This window comes from Heterodontus francisci, chromosome 23 (genome assembly GCF_036365525.1).
Source record: "Heterodontus francisci isolate sHetFra1 chromosome 23, sHetFra1.hap1, whole genome shotgun sequence".
Taxonomy (NCBI): Eukaryota; Metazoa; Chordata; class Chondrichthyes; order Heterodontiformes; family Heterodontidae; genus Heterodontus; species Heterodontus francisci.
Window position 1 is genome coordinate 27,684,800 of NC_090393.1, and position 19,851 is coordinate 27,704,650.

The following is a 19,851-nucleotide window of genomic DNA, read 5'->3' on the forward strand; positions in this document are numbered from 1 at the left end:
TCAGTTTAGCCCTCAAAAATTGTTATGGCCTTAATTCGGAGGTCAGGCCTACTGCGTAGAATAATTATTCAACCTTGTGTCAAAACCTGGCTTCATAAGAGGGCTGGAGAACAAGGAAAAGGATGCTATGCACAGCAGGAATATCCTGGCTGCTCAGTCACCAAGGTTAGACCCTGACAAAAGCAATTGACAGTCAAAAGGAAGGGCAGCATCTGAATGGGGAAGCAGATTTCAATTGTTGGGTGATGAACTCTGCGGTGGAGGCATTTGCTATTCTTGTAAAAGAACGGAGCTAGCGAAACTAGCATCAGGAAGGAAAGATACTTTTTTAAAAATAAGGAAAGATTGTTGTCTGCTTAAATAATTATCACTATCCAATTAGTGTAATATTGTTTGAAGCTGCAACAGTCACTGCTAAAATCTCAGGTTGCACCTAATCTACAGTTGGCAGAGCAAAGTTCATTTTCCATTTCAAACAGAGTTTACAGAATAAACTTTGCCTGGTGAGTAACTTATCCATCAAACTAAATGTTTTCTATTGGAAACAATGTCCCACCATGTTATTTTACCTGCTAACGTAGTACATCAGCAGATAAGGTCTAACCTAGACTACTTGGAAACTACAATTAATTATGTATATCTCTCACAGGGTGGAAAAACATTACAGCTTTTCACTCACATGGTGTGTGACGTGACCTCTTTTACAATGGAGCAGCAATCGATCATCTGTAGCTATGAATCAGCAGGGAGGACGGAACTAACAACTGCTGCTGCAAGAAGAGCTGTACATCATCAAAACAGGAAACCTTTCCTCTCCTGCTGCCTTGCGTTCTCAACTCGGAGGTCAACAATAAATTGTTACAACTGTCTACCTTAACAAACGTTCACACCATGGGAAATATTGGCTTTAAATTTGGATAAATGAGGCCAACTTTTAAACAAAACCACCCACCCAACTTATAGAAGTCATTTCTGAGCTAAACAAAATTGTTAGGTAAACAATGCAAAATAATGAATGAATATTTAAAATGATACAAAATATTAAATATATGCTTAGTACAAAATAAGCCCAAATATAATTTTTCTGCAAGTATTTAAGTCAGCAATAATCCCACACACAAATTCTGAGGTTATCCTATGGGAGACTGTCTTGCAATCCATCTGCCATTCATTATTCATGAACAAAAAAAAATACATATATCTACTGGAACTGGATTTCGAGGGTTTTATGACCCTATACAGTACCTTTGTGATGCTTAGCCATGTCCTGTATATTCATAATTGTATTACTCACCTGTCTTGCTTATTTACAGTACTGGGATAAATGGCATTACAGGGCAAAAAAAAAAAAGCTTGAAAGGGCAATACATGCCCGACTGTGACAAGTCTATGTTTTCCCATTGTTGATCGCTGTGTTCATAAAACTTGATCAGCTTGGGAAGAGTTTAGGTAAGTGTTCAAAGATGGATTACTTTCAAGGGTGCTGTATTATCAAGTATCTTTTAGCCTGACGGCTTTCTACTAAATGGCTCCTTTTATCATCAGATTATGGATCAGTTTGTAATTTTACCAAAATATCTCATCAATGTAAAACTTGGACCTTATTCTGGCTTTTTTTTTTAAAAGTTCTTTATGTATCCACATAGGATGCAAACAATTACATGTCAAAACTCTATATCAAACAACATAGTGTGGGCTTATGTGATGGGCAGTGTTCACATTAGCCATGTCTACAAAATAAAGGACTTTGCTAATAAACAAAGCGGTTCTGTAGAGATAAGGTCTCGTTCGACCTGGCTTCATCACCGTATAGATTGAAAACCAAGATTGGGTAGGAATTCTACCTATCTGACCAGGCCAGAGGTTTGTGGAGTCAAACACCAGTCCAATACCCAAGTACAATCTAGTGCAGTACTGAGGGAGTGCTGCATTGTATGACAAGCTATCCTGTGGGTGAGACATTAAACTCATCTGCTTGTTCCAGTGGTTGAGACGACAATAAAAATATCCCTGGTGCACTTTTCTAAGGAGAATGATGTTGCACTGAACATTTTTTTTTTTTGGATGGTCTCAGTTGAGAAACAACAATCTGGTTATTCAGCGAATTTTCTGTCAGCAAGATTTTGATATGTAATTGTCTACTGTAGAACAACAGTGACTGCATTTTTTAAAAAATGACGTCATTGGGTATGAAGCACTACAGGAGATCCTGAGACTCATGATAATGCCTTGTATAAATGGGTATGTTCCCCTTATTTGAATAACTACTTTCTGGTAGAAGCTGCTGCAAGTTGTTGGATGAACACGTGCTACCAGCATGGAAATCCCAGGCCACAATTTCTTGCAATTGGTTTTAGCAGTAAAGCCACATCAGCTATTTTTCTCCACCAACTAAATTTGTTGTAATCAGAAATGTACGAAGAGTTAACAGTAATTAGAGCATGTGCCCATATTATACGTCACATTAATTAAAGTGGATATCATTACTAGTGATAAATCATATGGATGGTATTAGTTAAGAGAGTTTAAAAGCAAAGGCTGTATTGATGTTTTTAAATTGGGAAGAAGCTCCTTTGCTGCCATTTTCTGTTGATTTCCTCGACTTTTGCAGACCTGAGAGGCAGAAGGTGCAGCTTTCCCTTTTAAACTGGCCTACAAGGAATTAAGACCTTCCATCGTTTTTGGTGAACAACCTGACATATGCTGGAAACCACTCAGCTAAATTTAAACTGTCTGCTGCTGGTGAGATTTATGTAACTGGACTGCAAGAGCAATAAAACACTAGGAATTATGAGAAATACCTGTATGCATTTCCAATATATTGTATCACTATGAAAACAGGATAGGATGATTCAGTCAGTGTGTGAAAATCTCATGGTATCATTTTCGGCATCATATAAATGGGTTAAACACTATCATGTTTCAACATAGGGATTGTACTGTCAAGTCAGTTTTATTGCTGTAGATACTTGTGTGGTAAGTAACAAAAAGCTGTTACAGTACTTTTACAGTACAGTTACATGATATAAAACTGAGATACAGGTAAGCTACTTCATTGCAAAATTAAAATATCACAATTTCTGCTGATAAAAAATAAACTTTGGTGGAATGTGAATGGGCTGAACTTGTACAGAGCAAAGGCCTTTGGTATCTGGTTACCTGGCTCACATGATTCTTCATATCAGTAAGTACAATTAACGTTGGAGAGCAATAACCTATTAACTGTCGGTGCATAATAGCTCAGTACAAATCTATTCTACCAGATTTATATGCACACAACACACCACAGACAACAACACTACATAACATAACACTACACACACAACACGACCACTCACCCATCCAACCATGCCTCACTTTTATGTTACTTTGTCGTCTTATCAATAATTTAATTGCTTCAGAAGTTGTTGAAGAATTACTTTTGATACCAGAGTCACTTAACACATTTTGAGTCACTCTTCATACCTACAGCATCCTATGCATGGTGAATCTTTGCTGCAAGTTTTCCAATGTGTCCAGAACTGTTCATAATACTGCACTGTGACTTAACTAATATATTTTAAAAAAACGTCATCATTTCCTTGCTGAGAAATTTCTTTTCATTTGAGAGATGTTGGTATGAATACAATCAGAGTGCTAGGATGAAAGCCTTGTGAGGGTCTTGCAAGGAATGAGACCCATAAAACACAACAGCTGTAAAGCATCCTATCCCATACAGAGTCCCACGCTTGCATCACCCCAGTCCTTAGTAGCTTCCACGCTCCAATGCATTGATTTCAAAATTTTCATCCTGATCTGAAGATTCCTCTGAGGTCTTATTCTACCCTACCTCTGCAGTCATGTCCCACCCCAATACTCTATTCCAGAGAATGAGCAGCTGTATTTTTCTTCTTTCCTTTATTCCACATTGCTGCTAAGGTCTTCAGCGATCATGGCCCTGCACTCTGGAATTCTATTTCCAAATCTTGCAGTTCTTCCGTATCTCTCTCCATCTTCAAAACTGTTTGAAATCTACCTCTGCCACTATACCTTCTCCTTATTTTTGCTCTCAGTCTAGTCCACTGCTTCAAAATTTCTATGCAACATTTCACCATGTTAAAAGGTGCTAATTAAGTTTTTGTAGCCAACAATTAGGTACAAATTGGCAATCTAATTAAGAAAGGCCGTGGTATGGTTAGAGTAAAGAAAAGCTTCAGTAATACAGTGGTAGGGTGCTACCAGGATTGGGGTTCTTGTTCTTGGACATAGTATAGAGAACTTTATTCTCCATCAGACTTTTAGTATTTTTTTTTCTGGGACGGCTTGATATAGACATTGGGGGCTGAATGTTACCAGCCCCTCAACGTCGGGGGTCGTGGCAGGGGGGCCCGTAAAATACTTATGGGAGCAGCCCACCATGACCCCCATCGCCGCGAAGGCCCTGCCGCATTTTACCGGTGGTGGCGAGGCATCAGTGCGGCCCCCTGCCGTATTTGCATATTGAAATTAATTAAAACAAAATGCGAATTAACTTACCTGGTCCCGACGGCCGTCCCATGCCAATTTTACAGCCGCCAGCTGCACCTCACGCTCCTTTGGAACTCCATTCGGAATTCCGAGGCGAGACCCTAGTGGGGAGGGAGAGCGGGGAAAATACTTTTATTGCCCGTGGGGATGGTGGGAAGGGGCTGAAGGACAAATGTGAGAAGGTTGGGGCGGTGGGGGGGGGATATTCGGGTTGGGAATAAAATAAGTTTGCTGAATATCGGGCAACAAAAAAAACGATGGGAGTGAGGTGGGAAAGGGCCTCCATCTTCTATTTATTTTTTATAAGCAGATGAAAATTCATATACCTTTAAAAATTTTAATTTTTGCTAAGGGTTTGAAGTCTGTTAAAAATGGCGCTGGCGCCTGCGCGTTGGCACCGGATGCCATTGCTGGGGAAGGAGCAGCCGCCCCCTCCACATCATCGGGGGCGGCTGCTTCGCCCCCTTCATTTAAATGAGCCCCGCACGAGATATTGCGGGGGCTCAGCGGCAGCGTTTCCATGTCGGAAGGCTGCTGAGCCCCCACGATATTCAAAATTCAGCCCTGGGTATCAGTAGCTGAAAATATTCCATCTCTCACCTTGAAATATTCCCAAAAACAGTTTTAAAATGGCATGGAAAATGGGCTTACCTCACTACAGAATACTGAAGTGAAACAACCACTGCTGGGATCAATGGCTGAGGCTTTCTTTGTTCTAACCTGACAAGGATGTGAAGGTTTCCTACAAGCTACATTCCAGACTTGAAATGATGCCCACATGCTTCTATTCAACCAACAAGTAAACAAATATTACGGAGAAAGGTACTACAGATGAAAGAACCCAGGTACTTTCACAGAGTTTCTTGATCTTATGCTACTTTTTCAACACATTTTGAAATAAACCTCATTAGCAGGGTTGAGTTGTCTGCTTCTCCCTAGGAGATTGAGTGATGTTCCCTGCCCTGTGCATTCCAACATACCCACTTCACAAGCTATTGTCTGAAATTTTCAAGTTTAATTGGAGGAATTATTTCTCCCCTTGATCTTTGCACTCTAGAATTGGTTCTATACCACGTGACTATATTGACCCAGATTTTGCAGTAGTAATGATGACGAAACTGTTAGCGTTCACCATCATTACTGCTCTGAAACTGACAGCAACTTCTGGAGTCTGCACATGCGGAGCTAAATGCGGAAATACTGAAGGTGCTGTCAGTAACTCTACGCTTTTATTTTTTTGAGTGGCAAATTTCTCCATTATGATAAGAAACTTCACATTTTTATTTTTTTTTAACGTTCGACGTTTTAGTTTTTACCTTAATCCCATGTGCATGTCCGAATCATTTATTTCACTATCTGTAAAATTTAAAAATTAAAAGTGATGGGGTTCAGCTGCTTTTACTTCCTGGTTTGCTGTCTGTAAGAATAATTCAATGTGATTGGCGGCTTATCTTCCTTGATGACATCACTGTTGCTGGCAGACTAGCCATCCCCTTTACTTGGAGCCAGACTCAAGTTGGCATTCGGAAAGTGGAAATCTGCGCCACTGAGATCACTAGACCGTTGTGGACAACTTTCCAAGTCAACAGCAAGCACTGTTACTTTGCCACTGGGTGCAAAACCCAGCCCATTATTGCCACAACATATTTTCAGTCAAGAATAAACAGCACGGTAACAAAAACGGTACTGTCTATAATTAAGCAACCATTCCTTCCCATCCCATCCAGAAAGCAAACCATTTTGTGCAGTCACAAATTCCTGGTACCAATCTAATTGTTGCATTAAATTCTTACTTGAAAGGTCTCCTGCTTTTGTAGGTAATCTGCGGATGTGAGAGATCTGCCGACCACCATCCAAGGCTTCCAGGAAATTTCCAGTCTCTGAAATAAAACAAGAGATATGTATAAACATCCAGGTGTCTTACTTTTTGTAGCAAAAAATTCTTTCTCAGAACTGCCACTTTTAAACAACATCAGATAATGTCCCTCGATACAAAATGCAATAGGCTACTGTAAATATTAGGAGATCATTTTTTAAGCAACTCAACACTAACATTATTCAGTCAATATGCAATGCGCTTATTGGCATTACTGGAACCACAACTTTAATTCCATAGTTACCCACATCTGCCTGGCACAGTTGAAAGAAAGCTAAAAAAAATCTTCGGGAGAGAAATTGGCATGGGGTGCAGGTGGCAATCTGTGCTCAATGCCCCCCAGAAAAGTGGCGGCTATCGAATTAGCGTGCCCAAGGCACCCAACTCAGTTATGTGTTAGGCCGCTTGAATATGATAATAAGCAGCCCAATGGCTGTTTTACAACTCCATTCCAAATTTGTCAGAAACTCAGTCTACTGTTGCCTACCCAGTGGTCCTTAAATGGAGTGCTGGAAGCCTCTAAGATAAAGGAAAGTATTTTTTTTTAATACTTACCTTAATGTGGAGCTAGGAGGAGCTTCTGAACCATACTGAGGGCCTCTGCAGGCCTGGGCTTGCAGTGCTCCTCCCCCACTCCCTACGGGAAAAGGAAACGGTGGATCCTGTCGGATGGTTCCCCGAGCAGACCGTCAAAGTCATTTGGCGGAATGCCTCATCACCAGAACTTTCAAACAAGCACCAAGACGTAGCTTGGCTGGTGGTGAGAAGGGCCCTCCCCGTCAGATCCTTCATGCACACCCGAAGTCTCGCCCCCTCCGCACAGTGCCCCCGCGTTGGCTGTGGTGGGGAAGAGACGGTCGCCCACCTCCTCCTGGAATGTGCCTTTGCAAAGCAGGTGTGGAAAGAGATGCAGTGGTTTTTGTCAAGGTTCATCCCAAGCAGCTCTGTAACACAGGAGTCTGTGCTCTACGGGCTGTTCCCAGGGACGCACACCGAGACAAACATCAACTGCTGCTGGAGGGCTATCAATTCGGTGAAAGACGCCCTTTGGTCTGCCCGAAACTTGCTGGTCTTCCAGCGCAAAGAGTTGTCCACCACCGAATGTTGCAGACTGGCACATTCCAAGGTCCAGGACTACGTGCTGAGGGACGCACTAAAGCTTGGGGCAGCCGCAGCAAAGGCTCAATGGGGAAAGACCACAGTGTAAGGTTCCCCCACCAAGCTGGACTGAGGGGCTGGAACCATGGGAAGCCCCTCGAACTGTATCGTTAATATTCTCAATTGCTGTAAATGTAAAACTGTAATTGACATGACAATTGTGAAACGGAAGGGTTGGGAAGAAACTCATGACATTATTGAAAGAAACTGATCTCTTTTGCAATGTTTGTATTTTTTCGTGCTGTTTGGAAACTGGTTGGCAATGTAATTTTTACAGATTTTTATGAATAAAGTATATTTTTGAAAAAAAAAAAAAAAAAAAATCTCCTCTGAAAGTTTCCCGATCAAATCTGGAGTCAGACAGGGCTGACCTCTGTCCCCGGTCTTGTTTGTTTGCTGTATTGAACCCTTTGCTGAGTCTATTAGGAAGGATGTGAGCATAGGAGGGGTGACAATCCCAGGCAGCGGAGGCACTCAGGTCAAAACCTCCCTGTACATGGATGATGTCGCCGTTTTCTGATCGGATCCGCTGTCCGTGCGCAGACTGATGAGCATCTGCGACCAGTTCGAACTGGCCTCGGGAGCCAAAGTTAACCACGGCAAGAGCGAGGCCATGTTCTTTGGCAACTGGGCTGACCGATCCTTTGTCCCCTTCACCGTCAGGTCAGATTACCTGAAGGTGCTGGGGATATGGTTCGGAAGGGCCGGGGTGTGCACCAAAACATGGGAGGAGCGAGTGGCCAAGGTACGACAAAAGTTGGGCATGTGGGGGCAGCGATCTCTCTCCATTGTGGGTAAGAACCTGGTCATCAGGTGCGAGGCGCTCACGTTGTTGCTCTACGTGGCGCAGGTCTGGCCCATACCCCACTCCTGCGCCGTGGCAGTTACCCGAGCCATTTTCCGCTTCGTCTGGGGATCTAAAATGGACCGGGTCCGGAGGGACACGATGTTCAAATCTCTGGACAAGGGCGGGAAAAATGTACCCAACGTGGCCCTCATCCTGATGACCACCTTCGTGTGCGGCTGCATCAAGCTGTGTGTAGATCCCCAGTACGCAAACTCCAAGTGTCACTACGTGCTGAGGTTCTATCTATCCCCGGTGTTGCGAAGGATGGGCCTGGTCACATTGCCGCGGAACGCTCCATGCAGTTGGGCGGTGCTGTACCACCTATCTTTCGTGGAGCAGTTTCTGTGGGAAAACACCTTTGACCACCGGTCCATCAGGCAGTGGTCTGCACGGAATGTCCTCAAGGCCCTACGGGAAAAGGAAACGGTGGATCCTGTTGGATGGTTCCCTGAGCAGACCGCCAAAGTCATTTAGCGGAATGCCTCATCACCAGAACTTTCAAACAAGCACCAAGATGTAGCTTGGGCTGGTGGTGAGAAGAGCCCTCCCCGTCAGATCCTTCCTGCACGCCCGAAGTCTCACCCCCTCCGCACAATGCCCTCGAGGTCGCTGTGGTGGGAAAGAGACGGTTGCCCACCTCCTTCTGGAATGCGTCTTTGCAAAGCAGGTGTGGAAAGAGATGCAGTGGTTTTTGTCGAGGTTCATCCCAAGCAGCTCTGTAACACAGGAATCTGTGCTCTACGGGCTGTTCCCAGGGACGCACACCGAGACAAACATCAACTGCTGCTGGAGGACTATCAATTCGGTGAAAGACGCCCCTTGGTCTGCCCGAAACTTGCTGGTCTTCCAATGCAAGAAGAGTTGTCCACGACAGAACGTTGCAGACTGGCACATTCCAAGGTCCAGGACTACGTGCTGAGGGACGCACTAAAGCTTGGGGCAGCCGCAGCAAAGGCTCAATGGGGAAAGACCACAGTGTAAGGACCCACCACCAGGCTGAACGGAGGGGCTGGATCCATGGAAAACCCCTCGAACTGTATCGGGAAAATTTTCGTTTGCTGTAAAATATATATGGCTTGAAAAATGAAATGGAAGGGTTGTGAGGCAACTCACTCCTGCATTGAAGGAAACTGACCTCCTTTGCACTGTTTGTATTTTTTGACTTGGTGCTGTTTGGAACTGTTTTGTAATGTATTTATTTTTAAACAGATTTTTATGAATAAAGTATATTTTGGAAATATAAAAAAAAAATCTCCTCCACCCAGGACCAACCTTTGGGTTGGTTCAGTGTCTCAGCTGGCTAATTTTGCAAAGGCTCCCAAGCAGCAAGCTGCATTGGGACATCCAGCTTGTTGGCTTTATGAAAATGAACCGAGACCCTAATTTGAAGGGAGCTTCAGGCTAATATCTTCAAGTATGTTTTCTGGGAAGAGGAGAAGCAAGACTCATTCTGGGAGAAAACATGGGGATGGTTATTACTATGAAGGTTCAAGCATGAAATTTCTTCTTTGCCTATATAGACAGTGTAGCAAAATAAATATGCTCTAATGTATTTTTTTTTTTTTAAACACTGGACTTCAAAAATGTGGGTACTTTTCACCTAAACTGGTGGGCCTGAAACACACGGGGATCTGGATGGAATACGGTTTTTTACACCCTGCCCAAAATTGACTTCAAAGGGATGCAAAACCAGCACTGCATTCAATTTCGCCACATTCCTGATGGGTGGATTAAGTTAAAATGACCCCCCAGATTATGCTTCAGTCTGAAACATTCAAGATTATTACCATTGTAATAATGGCATCACAGATTGCTAAAAAAACATCAAAAGTTAGAATAATGTATATATATCAGAGAAGGCACAGACATGCCAACAGTCAAGATTGATCACACCAGATATTATAAATACATTTAGTTTGACTTGCAAATTGGAAAACTTGATACAAGAGTTTTTCAATAAGGTTGAAGTTGTTTCTTTGGATTCCTCTTTCCAAACTCAGGTTATAAACAGGAGGTAGCCAAAAATGCCCTCAGCAAATCAGCATTCAAGAGACAGCCAGCCAAATAGCATGGAACATCTGTCACCCATAAAAATGACTTGACAAGGTGCAGTCACCTACCCAGCATGCATCACGTTGACAGTGTGCCAAAATATGCCCCTTACAACAAAAAAAAGCAGCATTAGCAACAGCAGACAAGTATCTGCTTGAGGGCTTGGAAGTCAGTGATGATACAGATAATGGGATATAACTATCTGCGGGCTACTTGGCTCATCAAGGACTTTGACAGCCTTGCTGGGGGCATTTCTGCAACATATTTAAGACTTGGCCTTTCCATTTTTCTGCAGATTAAATCATCCATATATGATCCACATGCCTTGACTTTGTTCTCACGAACTGTAAGTAATACTGAGAACCGTGCATTGTCAACATAAAAATTTCTCAATAATTCAAGAAGCTTGAACACTGCTTTTTTCACCACTCGAATTGTCTCTCTGTGACTGTAACGTAGGAACAGCGGTCATCCTGACTTGGCAATACCCATAATATATAGAAATATTGTTGTGTATTTAATCTCAAAAAGGGCAAAACCATGTATTTTTCCATTGAAACACTCAGCAAACAATATATTTTTCAAAAAAAATCTGTCAGATCAAAGAATATATTTTCCTATTCTCAGTTTTAGTATCTTATATTTGTTCATGTTTTTCTATTATTTTGTTCAGTTGCCGTTATTGCTCTTAGTTGCACTTCATTCTTTAACAGGAGAGTTCAAACCAGTTTGAGCTACATACATATAACAGCCTGCATTTATATAGTGCCGTTAACATAGACTAACATGTCAAGATGCTTCACATAGGTATAACCAGACAAAACATTTCTAAAATGGTTATACTCCATGATCTGCCAAAGGGAGGACGGATAATTTAACATTTGCCCAGGGTTCCATCTACCGAACCACTCAAGAACTTATGGAAATCATCTAATACCAACAGATGAGCCTGTGCCAATAGTCTGAGTTAGTGTCTTGCCCAGCAGTTGTGCACATTATGATATTAATCACCATTCTCCATCATTTTAAGGATTACGAATCATTGGCAGTACACCCACAATATCCGAAAACATGCAATTGTTGCGGGTCCAAGCCAGCAACTCAAACAGAGAAAAGTCCCCCATTCTCCCACCTCCAGGCAATGTCAGAGTCCAGATTACTACTTAGAACCTTCTGGTTAGGGAGATGAACACCCCGATTTTCTGATAATGGACAAAGTAGTGTCTGGGCACACCACACCTATGCCTGTAACACCTCGTTTGGGTCCCTGAAATTGCCAGTCAGGAAATGACTGTGAATTGGTTTCATGACCCCATCCACTTTGGCAAGGCCTCACTCTGTCAGCACAGCTTGATAATATTTATCTCCATAGCTTTCCTATACAGCTATTGGACTTTTCTTCATGCAGATACTTTAAACTTTTTGAAGCCAGATTCAGGCTATTGGGTATGATATAAATGCAAGTTATGATGATGTAGAAATGCACAGAAGATACAACACAGAAGTAACAGGCCCTTTGGCCAACCAGTCCATATCGATATTTAGCCTCCATGTGAGGAGTAGTTCCAATCACATTTAGCCGACCTGTTCCCATATCCCTTCAACCCTAAACCCTTCACACACTCCATCCATTTATATCAGAAATTGCAAATGGGACTAAAAACCAAGATGAAACCACAATTTTCAATTTGTCTCCTGCCTGAAATGAGTAGATGAACTGTTTGTCCATCTATTGCCCCATCTGAAAATTGCATCAGATAGACCTCGGGCATCCATGGGACAGCCAGGTGCTCCTTCACCTGAAATAAAAGCAAACTATTGCTGATGCTGGAAATCTGAAATAAAAACAGAAACTGCTGGAAATACTCAGTAGGTCTGGCAGCATCTGTGGAGAAAGAAACAGAATTAATGTTTCAGGTCTGTGACCACTCATCAGAACAGAAACCCAATACTAGGTTAGACAAATAAAATATTAAAATTTATGCAATGACCTTATAATTAATTAAGGCACACAAGCTGCCTGGCAGGGTGCAGCTCCAACAACATTCAAGAAGCTTGACACCATCCAGGGCAAAGCAGCCCGCTTGATTGGCATCCCATCCACAAACATTCACTCCCTCCACCACTGACGCACAGTGGCAGCAGTGTGTACCATCTACAAGACGCACTGCAGCAATGCACCTTCCAAACCTGCCATCTCTACCGCCTAGAAGGACAAGGGCAGCAGGTGCATGGCAAGTTCCCCTCCAAGTCACACACCATCCTGACTTGGAACTATATCACCGTTCCTTCACTGTCACTGGGTCAAAATCCTGGAACTCCCTTCCTAACAGCACTGTGGGTGTACCTACTCCCACATGGACTGCAGCGGTTCAAGAAGGCAGCTCACCACCACCTTCTCAAGAGCAATTAAGGATGGGCAATAAATGCTGGCCTAGCCAGCAAGACCCACATCCCATGAATGAATGAGAAAAAAAATTTAAAAGGGAAAAGCTGGTGAGTCTACTGTTCTGTTTTATTTTAAAGCAGTAAGGTTTATTACTGAGGTTATTACTACTATTGGTAACATTTTAGTATTGGTAGGGTATATGGATAGTGGTAAGGTAGATTAGTTTTGGTAAGTGGACATCATGGGGAAGGAGGTGGTGATTGGCTGGGTGAGACTTCAGAGCTACAAACAGCATGAGAGGGGAGAGAGAGCAGCAAGGCACAGGGAACTAGTCGGTGAGTATCTGGTGGGTATTTTCTTACTTTCTTTTTCTGCTGATTTTTATTGTTTCTCGTTCATTTAAGTCTATCTAATAAGTAAAAGCTGAAATACCAGTAGTCGTAAGGTGGTTACCTGTTTGTTCATTTCATTAAAAACCATTTTATTGTGTTTATTTAACTTACAATTTTAGTGCAGTAAATAAATAACTTGAGGCATGGCAGGGTTTCTCAAACCCATCGAATACACATCCTGTGCCATGTGCGGACTCCAGGTCCCTGCCCATGCCCTGCATGTGCAGAAAGTGCCACTAAATGCAAAAACTCGACTGTCAAATCTTGGCACTCAAGGAGCTGCTGGAGTCACTGAGGTGCACTTGCGAGGACGAGAGATACGTGGATAGCACATTTCAGGAGGTGGTCTCCCCGCAGCTTATGAGAGCGCAGGCAGAGAGGGACTGGGTGGCTGCCAGACAAACAAGAAGGACAAGGCAGGTAGTGCAGAAGACCCCAGAAGGCATCCCACTTTCTAACTGGTATTCAGTTCTGAGTACCGATGGGAGAGAGGGTTCCCCTGGAGAATGCAGTGAGAGTCATGACCAGGGCACTATGGGTGGCTTAGCTGTGTAGGGAGGGAGAAGAAAAGACAGGAGAGCAATAGTGGTAGGGGATTCAATAGTTAGGGGAACAGACAGGCGCTTCTGTGGTCGCAGACATGATTCCAGGATGGTATGTTGCCTCCCTGGTGCAAGGGTCATGGATCCCACCGAGCGGCTGCAGAGCATCCTGGATGGTGTGGGTGCACAGCCAGAGGTCATGGTCCACATTGGTACCAACAATATAGGTAGAAAAAGGGATGAGGTCCTGCAGGCTGAGTCTAGCGAGTTAGGAAAGAGATTAGCAAGCAGGACCTCAAAGGTAGTAATCTCCCGATTACTGCCAAGGCCACATGCTAGTGAGTATAGAAATAGGAGAAGACACCAGATGAATGTATGGCTGGAGAGATGGTGCAAGAGGGTGGGCTTCAGCTTTCTGGGACATTGGAACCAGTTCTGGGGAAGGTGGGACCTGTACAAGCCAGATGGTCTAGACCTGAACCGGACCGGGATGAATATCCTTGCAGGAAGGTTTGCTACTGCTGTTGGGGGTGGTTTAAACTAGATTGGAAGGGGGATGGGGGCCTGAGGGCAGTTTCAGATAGGACAAATTCAGGGCAGGGGATTGGAGGCAGAAAATTAGCGAGTGACTCTGAAAGACAGACGAAACAAAGATTAAAAAGCGTACAGCACAGGAATTTGGCAGCGTTGAAAGGTATTTATTTAAAAGCAAGGAGTATAGCAAATAAAGCCAATGAGCTGAGGGCAGAGACACATGGCAGCATAATATCATTGCTATAATGGAAACTTGGCTTAAACAGGGGCAAAAATATTTCAGGCAGGATAAAGAGGGGGCTAAAAAGGAGGGGGTGTAGCATTATTAGTTAAAGAATCAATTATAGCTGTGAGGAGGGATGATCTGCTCAATGAATCAAATGAGGCAATATGGGTTGAGCTCAGAAATTTAAAAAAGGGACAGCCACACTACTAGGAGTGTACTATAGACCCCCAAATAGTGAGATGGACATAGAAGAACAAAAATGTAGGCAAATTTCTGAGTGTAAAAACAATAGGGCAATAACACTTGGGGATTTCAACTACCCTAATATCAACTGGGATACAAGCAGTGTGAAGGGCACAGGGCACAAAATTCTTGAACTGCATTCAAGAGAACTTTTTTAGCCAACACATAACAAGCCCAACAAGAGGGGACACAATCCTAGATTTAGTCTTAGGAAATGAAGCTGGACAAGTGGATGAAGTAGCAGTGGGTGAACATTTTGGAGACAATGACCATAATACAGTTAGATTTAGCATTACTACGGAAAAGGACAAGGATAGAACAGGAGTAAAAGTTCTAAATTGGGGGAAGGCAAATTTTACAAAGCCGAGAGGTGATCTGGACTGGATACAGCTACTTGAAGGAAAATCAGTGGCAAACCAGTGGGAGGCATTCAATAGCGAGATTCTACAGGCACAGTGTAGACATGTCTCCACAAAGAAAAATGGTGGTACTGCCAAGTCTAGAGCCCCTGGTTATCCAGAAGTATACAGGGTAAGATAAAGCAGAAAAAGAAAGCCAATGACAGTCACAAAAAACTTAATACTTTAGAAAGCCTTGAAGAGTGTAGAAAGTGCAGGGATGAAGTAAAAAAAGATATTAGGAAAGCGACGGGAGGACGTGAAAAATTATTGGCAGGTAAAATCAAGGAAAGCCCAAAGATGTTTTATCAGTACATTAAGAGTAAGAGGATAACTAGGGAAAGGGTAGAGCCTATCAGTAATGTACAAATAACTTAGGCGAGGATGCAGAAGATGTGGGAGGGTTCTTAATGAGTACTTTGTCTCTGTCTTCACAAAGGAGAGGGACGATGAAGACTTGTAGTTAAAAAGGAGTGTGAAGTAATAGATACAATAAGCATAATGAGAGAGGAAGTACTAGAAGGTCCAACATCCGTGAAAGTGGCTAAATCACCTGTCCTGGATGGATTGTATCCCATGCTGTTAAAGGAAGTCAGGGTGGAAATAGTGGATGCTCTGAGGATCATCTTCAAATCCTCACTAGATACAGGCAAGGTATCAGAGGATTGGAGGTCTGCAAATGGTGTAACATTGTTTAAAAAGGGTACGAGGGATATACCAAATAATTATAGGCTGGTCAGTCTGACCTCAGTGGTCGGAAAATTATTAGAATCAATTCTGAGAGATAGGATAAACTGTCACTTAGAAAGGCATGGATTAATCAGGGATAGTCAGCATGGATTTGTTAAGGGAAGGTCGTGTCTTACTAACTTAATTGAATTTTTGAGGAAGGAGGATTGATGAGAGTAGTGTAGTGGATGTTGTCTACAAGGGTTTTACTGAGGCATTTGACAAGATCCCACATGGCAGACTGGTCAGAAAAGTAAAAGCCCATGGGATACAGGGGAATATGTTGAGTTGGATCCAAAATTGGCTCAGTGACAGGAAACAAAGAGTAATGGTCAATGGATGTTTTTGCAAATGGAAGGCGGTTTTCAGTGGCATTCCAGAGGGCTCAGTGTTGGGTCCCTTGCTGTTTGTGGTATATATTAATGATTTGGACTTAAATGTGGGAGGCAAGATTGGGAAATTTGCAGATGATACAAAAAGTGGCCATGTAATTGATAGTGAAGGGATAGCTGTAGACTCCAGAGTGATATCAATGGTTTGGTTGAGTGGGCGGAAAAGTGGCAAATGGAATTCAATCCGGAGAAGTGTGATGTAATGCATTTGGGGAGGGCAAACAAAGCAAGGGAATACACAATAAATGGGAGGAAATTGAGAGGGGTAGAAGAAGTGAGAGACCTTGGGAGTGCATGTCCACAGGTTCCTGAAGGTGGCAGGACAGGTAGATAAAATGGTGAAGAGGGCAAATAGAATGCTTCCTTTATTGGCCGCGGTATAGAGTACAAAAGCAGGGATGTAATGCTGGAACTATATAAAATGCTGCTTAGGCCACAGCTGGAGTATTGCGTACAGTTCTGGTCACCACATTACAGGAAGGACATAATTGCTCTGGAGAAAGTACAGAGGACATTTACAAGAATGTTGCCAGGGCTTGAAAATTGCAGCTATGAGGAAAGATTGGATAGGCTAGGGTTTTTTCCCCTAGAACAGAGGAGGCTGAGGGGTGACTTAATTGATGTGTACAAAATTATGAGCGGTCTAGATAGAGTAGACAGGAAGGATATGTTTCCCCTCGCGGAGAGGTCAATTCCCAGGGGGCACAGATTTATGGTGATTGGTAGAAGGATTAGAGGGGTCATGAGGAGAAACTTTTCACCCATGGGTGGTGGATGTCTGGAATTCACGTTGGGCTGAATGGCCTCTTTCTGTGCCGTAACGTTTCTATGGTTACTATGTTCAAGACTGCCATAAACTTTAGAATCAGAGAGGATGGGCATAAATTTAAGAGCAAGAAGGTGCACTTATCATATTCAACTAATGGTGAATGCGTAGATTCCTTTTTAATTCATTCACAGAATGTGGGCATCACTGGCAAAGCCAGCATTATTTCCCATGCCTAATTGCCCTTGAGAAGGTGGTGTTGAACTGCCTTCTTGAATACAACTGAGCAGCTTGCTGGGTCATTTCAGAGGGCTGTTAAGAGTCAAACACATTACAGTGGGTCTGGAGTCACATTTAGGCCAGACCAGGTAAGGATAGCAGACTTTCTTCCCTAAAGGGGCATTAGTAAACCAGATGGGTTTTAAATGATAACCAGTAGTTTTATGGTTACTTATACTAACTTTTTATTCCAGATTTATTTAATTGAACTCAAATTCCCCAGCTGCTGTGGTGGGATTTGAACTCATGCCTCTGGATTATTGCACCAGGCCTCTGGAATACTATTTCAGTAACATAACCACTATGCTATCCTACCCCTTGGCCAGTGTGGAATGGATAGTGTGGAAACATTTGAGGGGCAGGCATTTGAGCTTTTGGGACAGACCAGAGGCACTGTGGAGTCTATGCCAATCCTGTGCATTCCAACGAGGATGTGGGCGGGGCGGGGGGGGGAAGAAAGAGAGAGAGTGAAAGTAAGGGAGAGATTCAGATCAATTGCCCATATGCAATGTCAAAGGAAATCAACTAGCATTTTGTTTCACTTTTCAAATATTGCCAAAGACCAACGGAGATGTTGGATTAGGCTGTGGTTGAAAGTTGGAGAAAACAGCATGACATTATTTGGAAACCTCGCATAAGTGCTCAGTTTCTGAAGTTGGAAAAGAAAAGCACAGTAGCACACTGTCTTCGCAGTACATCAACATGCTTTGCCGCAAAACTGGAAGAAGCACATTCGGGCCTGCAGGGAGTGACTGCTATCAGCTGGGCTGTCGGAGGCACTAAGCAGAGAAGCAGAGAACCAGCCTGTCCCTCCAATTCATCATTATTCATCTCCTAAGTGCTCATTACACAACCAGGTTCCAGTCTTCAAAACCAAGAAATGTGAGCCAGGGGTTGGGGAGAAAGGTGTCGAGGTTGAAAAAACTTAAATATTCAGCTGGGGGAGGTGTGGTGAAAGAAAAATTTGAAGACTGTCATAAGGCAATATAAATAGTGCTGCCATTTGTCAAAAAAAATCAATTCAGCAGAAGTTTAATTTAAAGAAAAACACAATTCTCTGAATACTTGAACCCAAAAGCCCTGTAAACTTTTTGTTCTGAACTGAAATAACACAGCTACAGAAATACATCTGCAATTTATATTTTGTCAAAATGAGACACCCAGCTCTGTGTGTGTGTGTGCGCGCGTGTGTGCAGAATGTCTGTGAACCATTCAGGTACCAATTCTGAGTAGAACCATAGTGATAGCAAAAAGGTGATTTAACAAGCTGCTTGTTCACAGCTGACTGACCAAACACAGCCACTCTGCAGTTTGTACAACATTCACATTCTGTTTCCTGATCTGGTGCAGACAAGCCATTACTGTACCAGCTCTCCACCTCACTGGCTTCCACTTCACAACTAAACAAATCAGTGCTTTTGTGCTTCATAACGAGCATGGCTCTGGCTCTGATATTCCAAATTAAACAAAAATGTCATTTACTAATAATTAAATTCACATACAACAATATTGTCTGTGTTAACTGAAGATAAAGATTTAGTGGCTGGTAGTTCCTTTGGTGAGGGGATAGAGTTCCAGCATAATTGTGCAGCAGGAAAGATGCACAATCCCTTTCCTTTCATTTTAATTTTGAAGCATTGCTTGGAATTCATTAATACTGATTATATCTTGGAAACCAGGTAAGCACCTGTTCCTAAAAGCAAATCTGTGTGAAGGAGAGGCCCCTGGCATCTACAAATTTTCCAAACAGTACCAAACATGCATGCCTCCTCAGATACATGTACAACTATGTGGAGACAGGCAAGTGTAAGAAATAGAACAGAGGGGAATAACCCTGCAATCTCATTCAATGATGTGGAGTCTTCTTTTCTCTTTGAAACAATGGGTAGTTTTTTTTCAAAATTATAGATTATATATATATACTTTGGTTCATACAATGATGGATTGGAATAATACTGCCATTTGGCCACCTCTGCTGGTCTGAAGGAATTCGGAATGCCATGGAGGCTGTACACTTTTCATGCTGGGTTTCAGCACATCTATTTATTTCTAGTACTGAAAAACTGCATTATAAGAACCATCAAAAAGATGATTAAAAACCATTCAGTTCATTGACGGTCACCTCTCTGGCATTCTCACCCAGCTTATATGAATGCCCCTAACATCATTCTTAACAGGACACCAATAAAATGACTAATTTTTACAACTTTTATGGATTGAAGTTTCTGCATTAAGACAATCAAATCTAGAGATATAAAATCCACACATCAGTAAAATGGTGTTATAATTTCCAAGATTTTTGCATTATGGCCAACAAATGTCATAGCATCGTAGAGTCATGGAGTTATACAGTACAGGAACAGGCCCTTTGGCCCATCGTATCCACACCAGCCATCAAGCACCTATCTATTCTAATCCCATTTTGCAAGGCCCGTAGCCTGGTATGCTATGGCATTTCAAGTGCTCATCTAAATACTTCTTAAATGTTGTGAGGGTTCCTGCCTGCACCACTTCTTCAGGCA

The 19,851-nt window shown here is 42.7% G+C and overlaps 1 protein-coding gene across 8 annotated transcripts in view; it reads right to left on the reverse strand.

Annotated features, from left to right (window-relative positions):
* Positions 1–19,851, reverse strand: part of emid1 (EMI domain containing 1) — a 426,608-nt gene that overhangs the window by 198,974 nt on the left and 207,783 nt on the right. For all 8 annotated transcript variants that reach the window (XM_068054890.1, XM_068054887.1, XM_068054891.1 and 5 more), the window contains exon 4: positions 6,300–6,386. In XM_068054890.1, the coding sequence (XP_067910991.1) occupies positions 6,300–6,386 (87 nt within the window). The remainder of the gene's footprint in view (positions 1–6,299; positions 6,387–19,851) is intronic.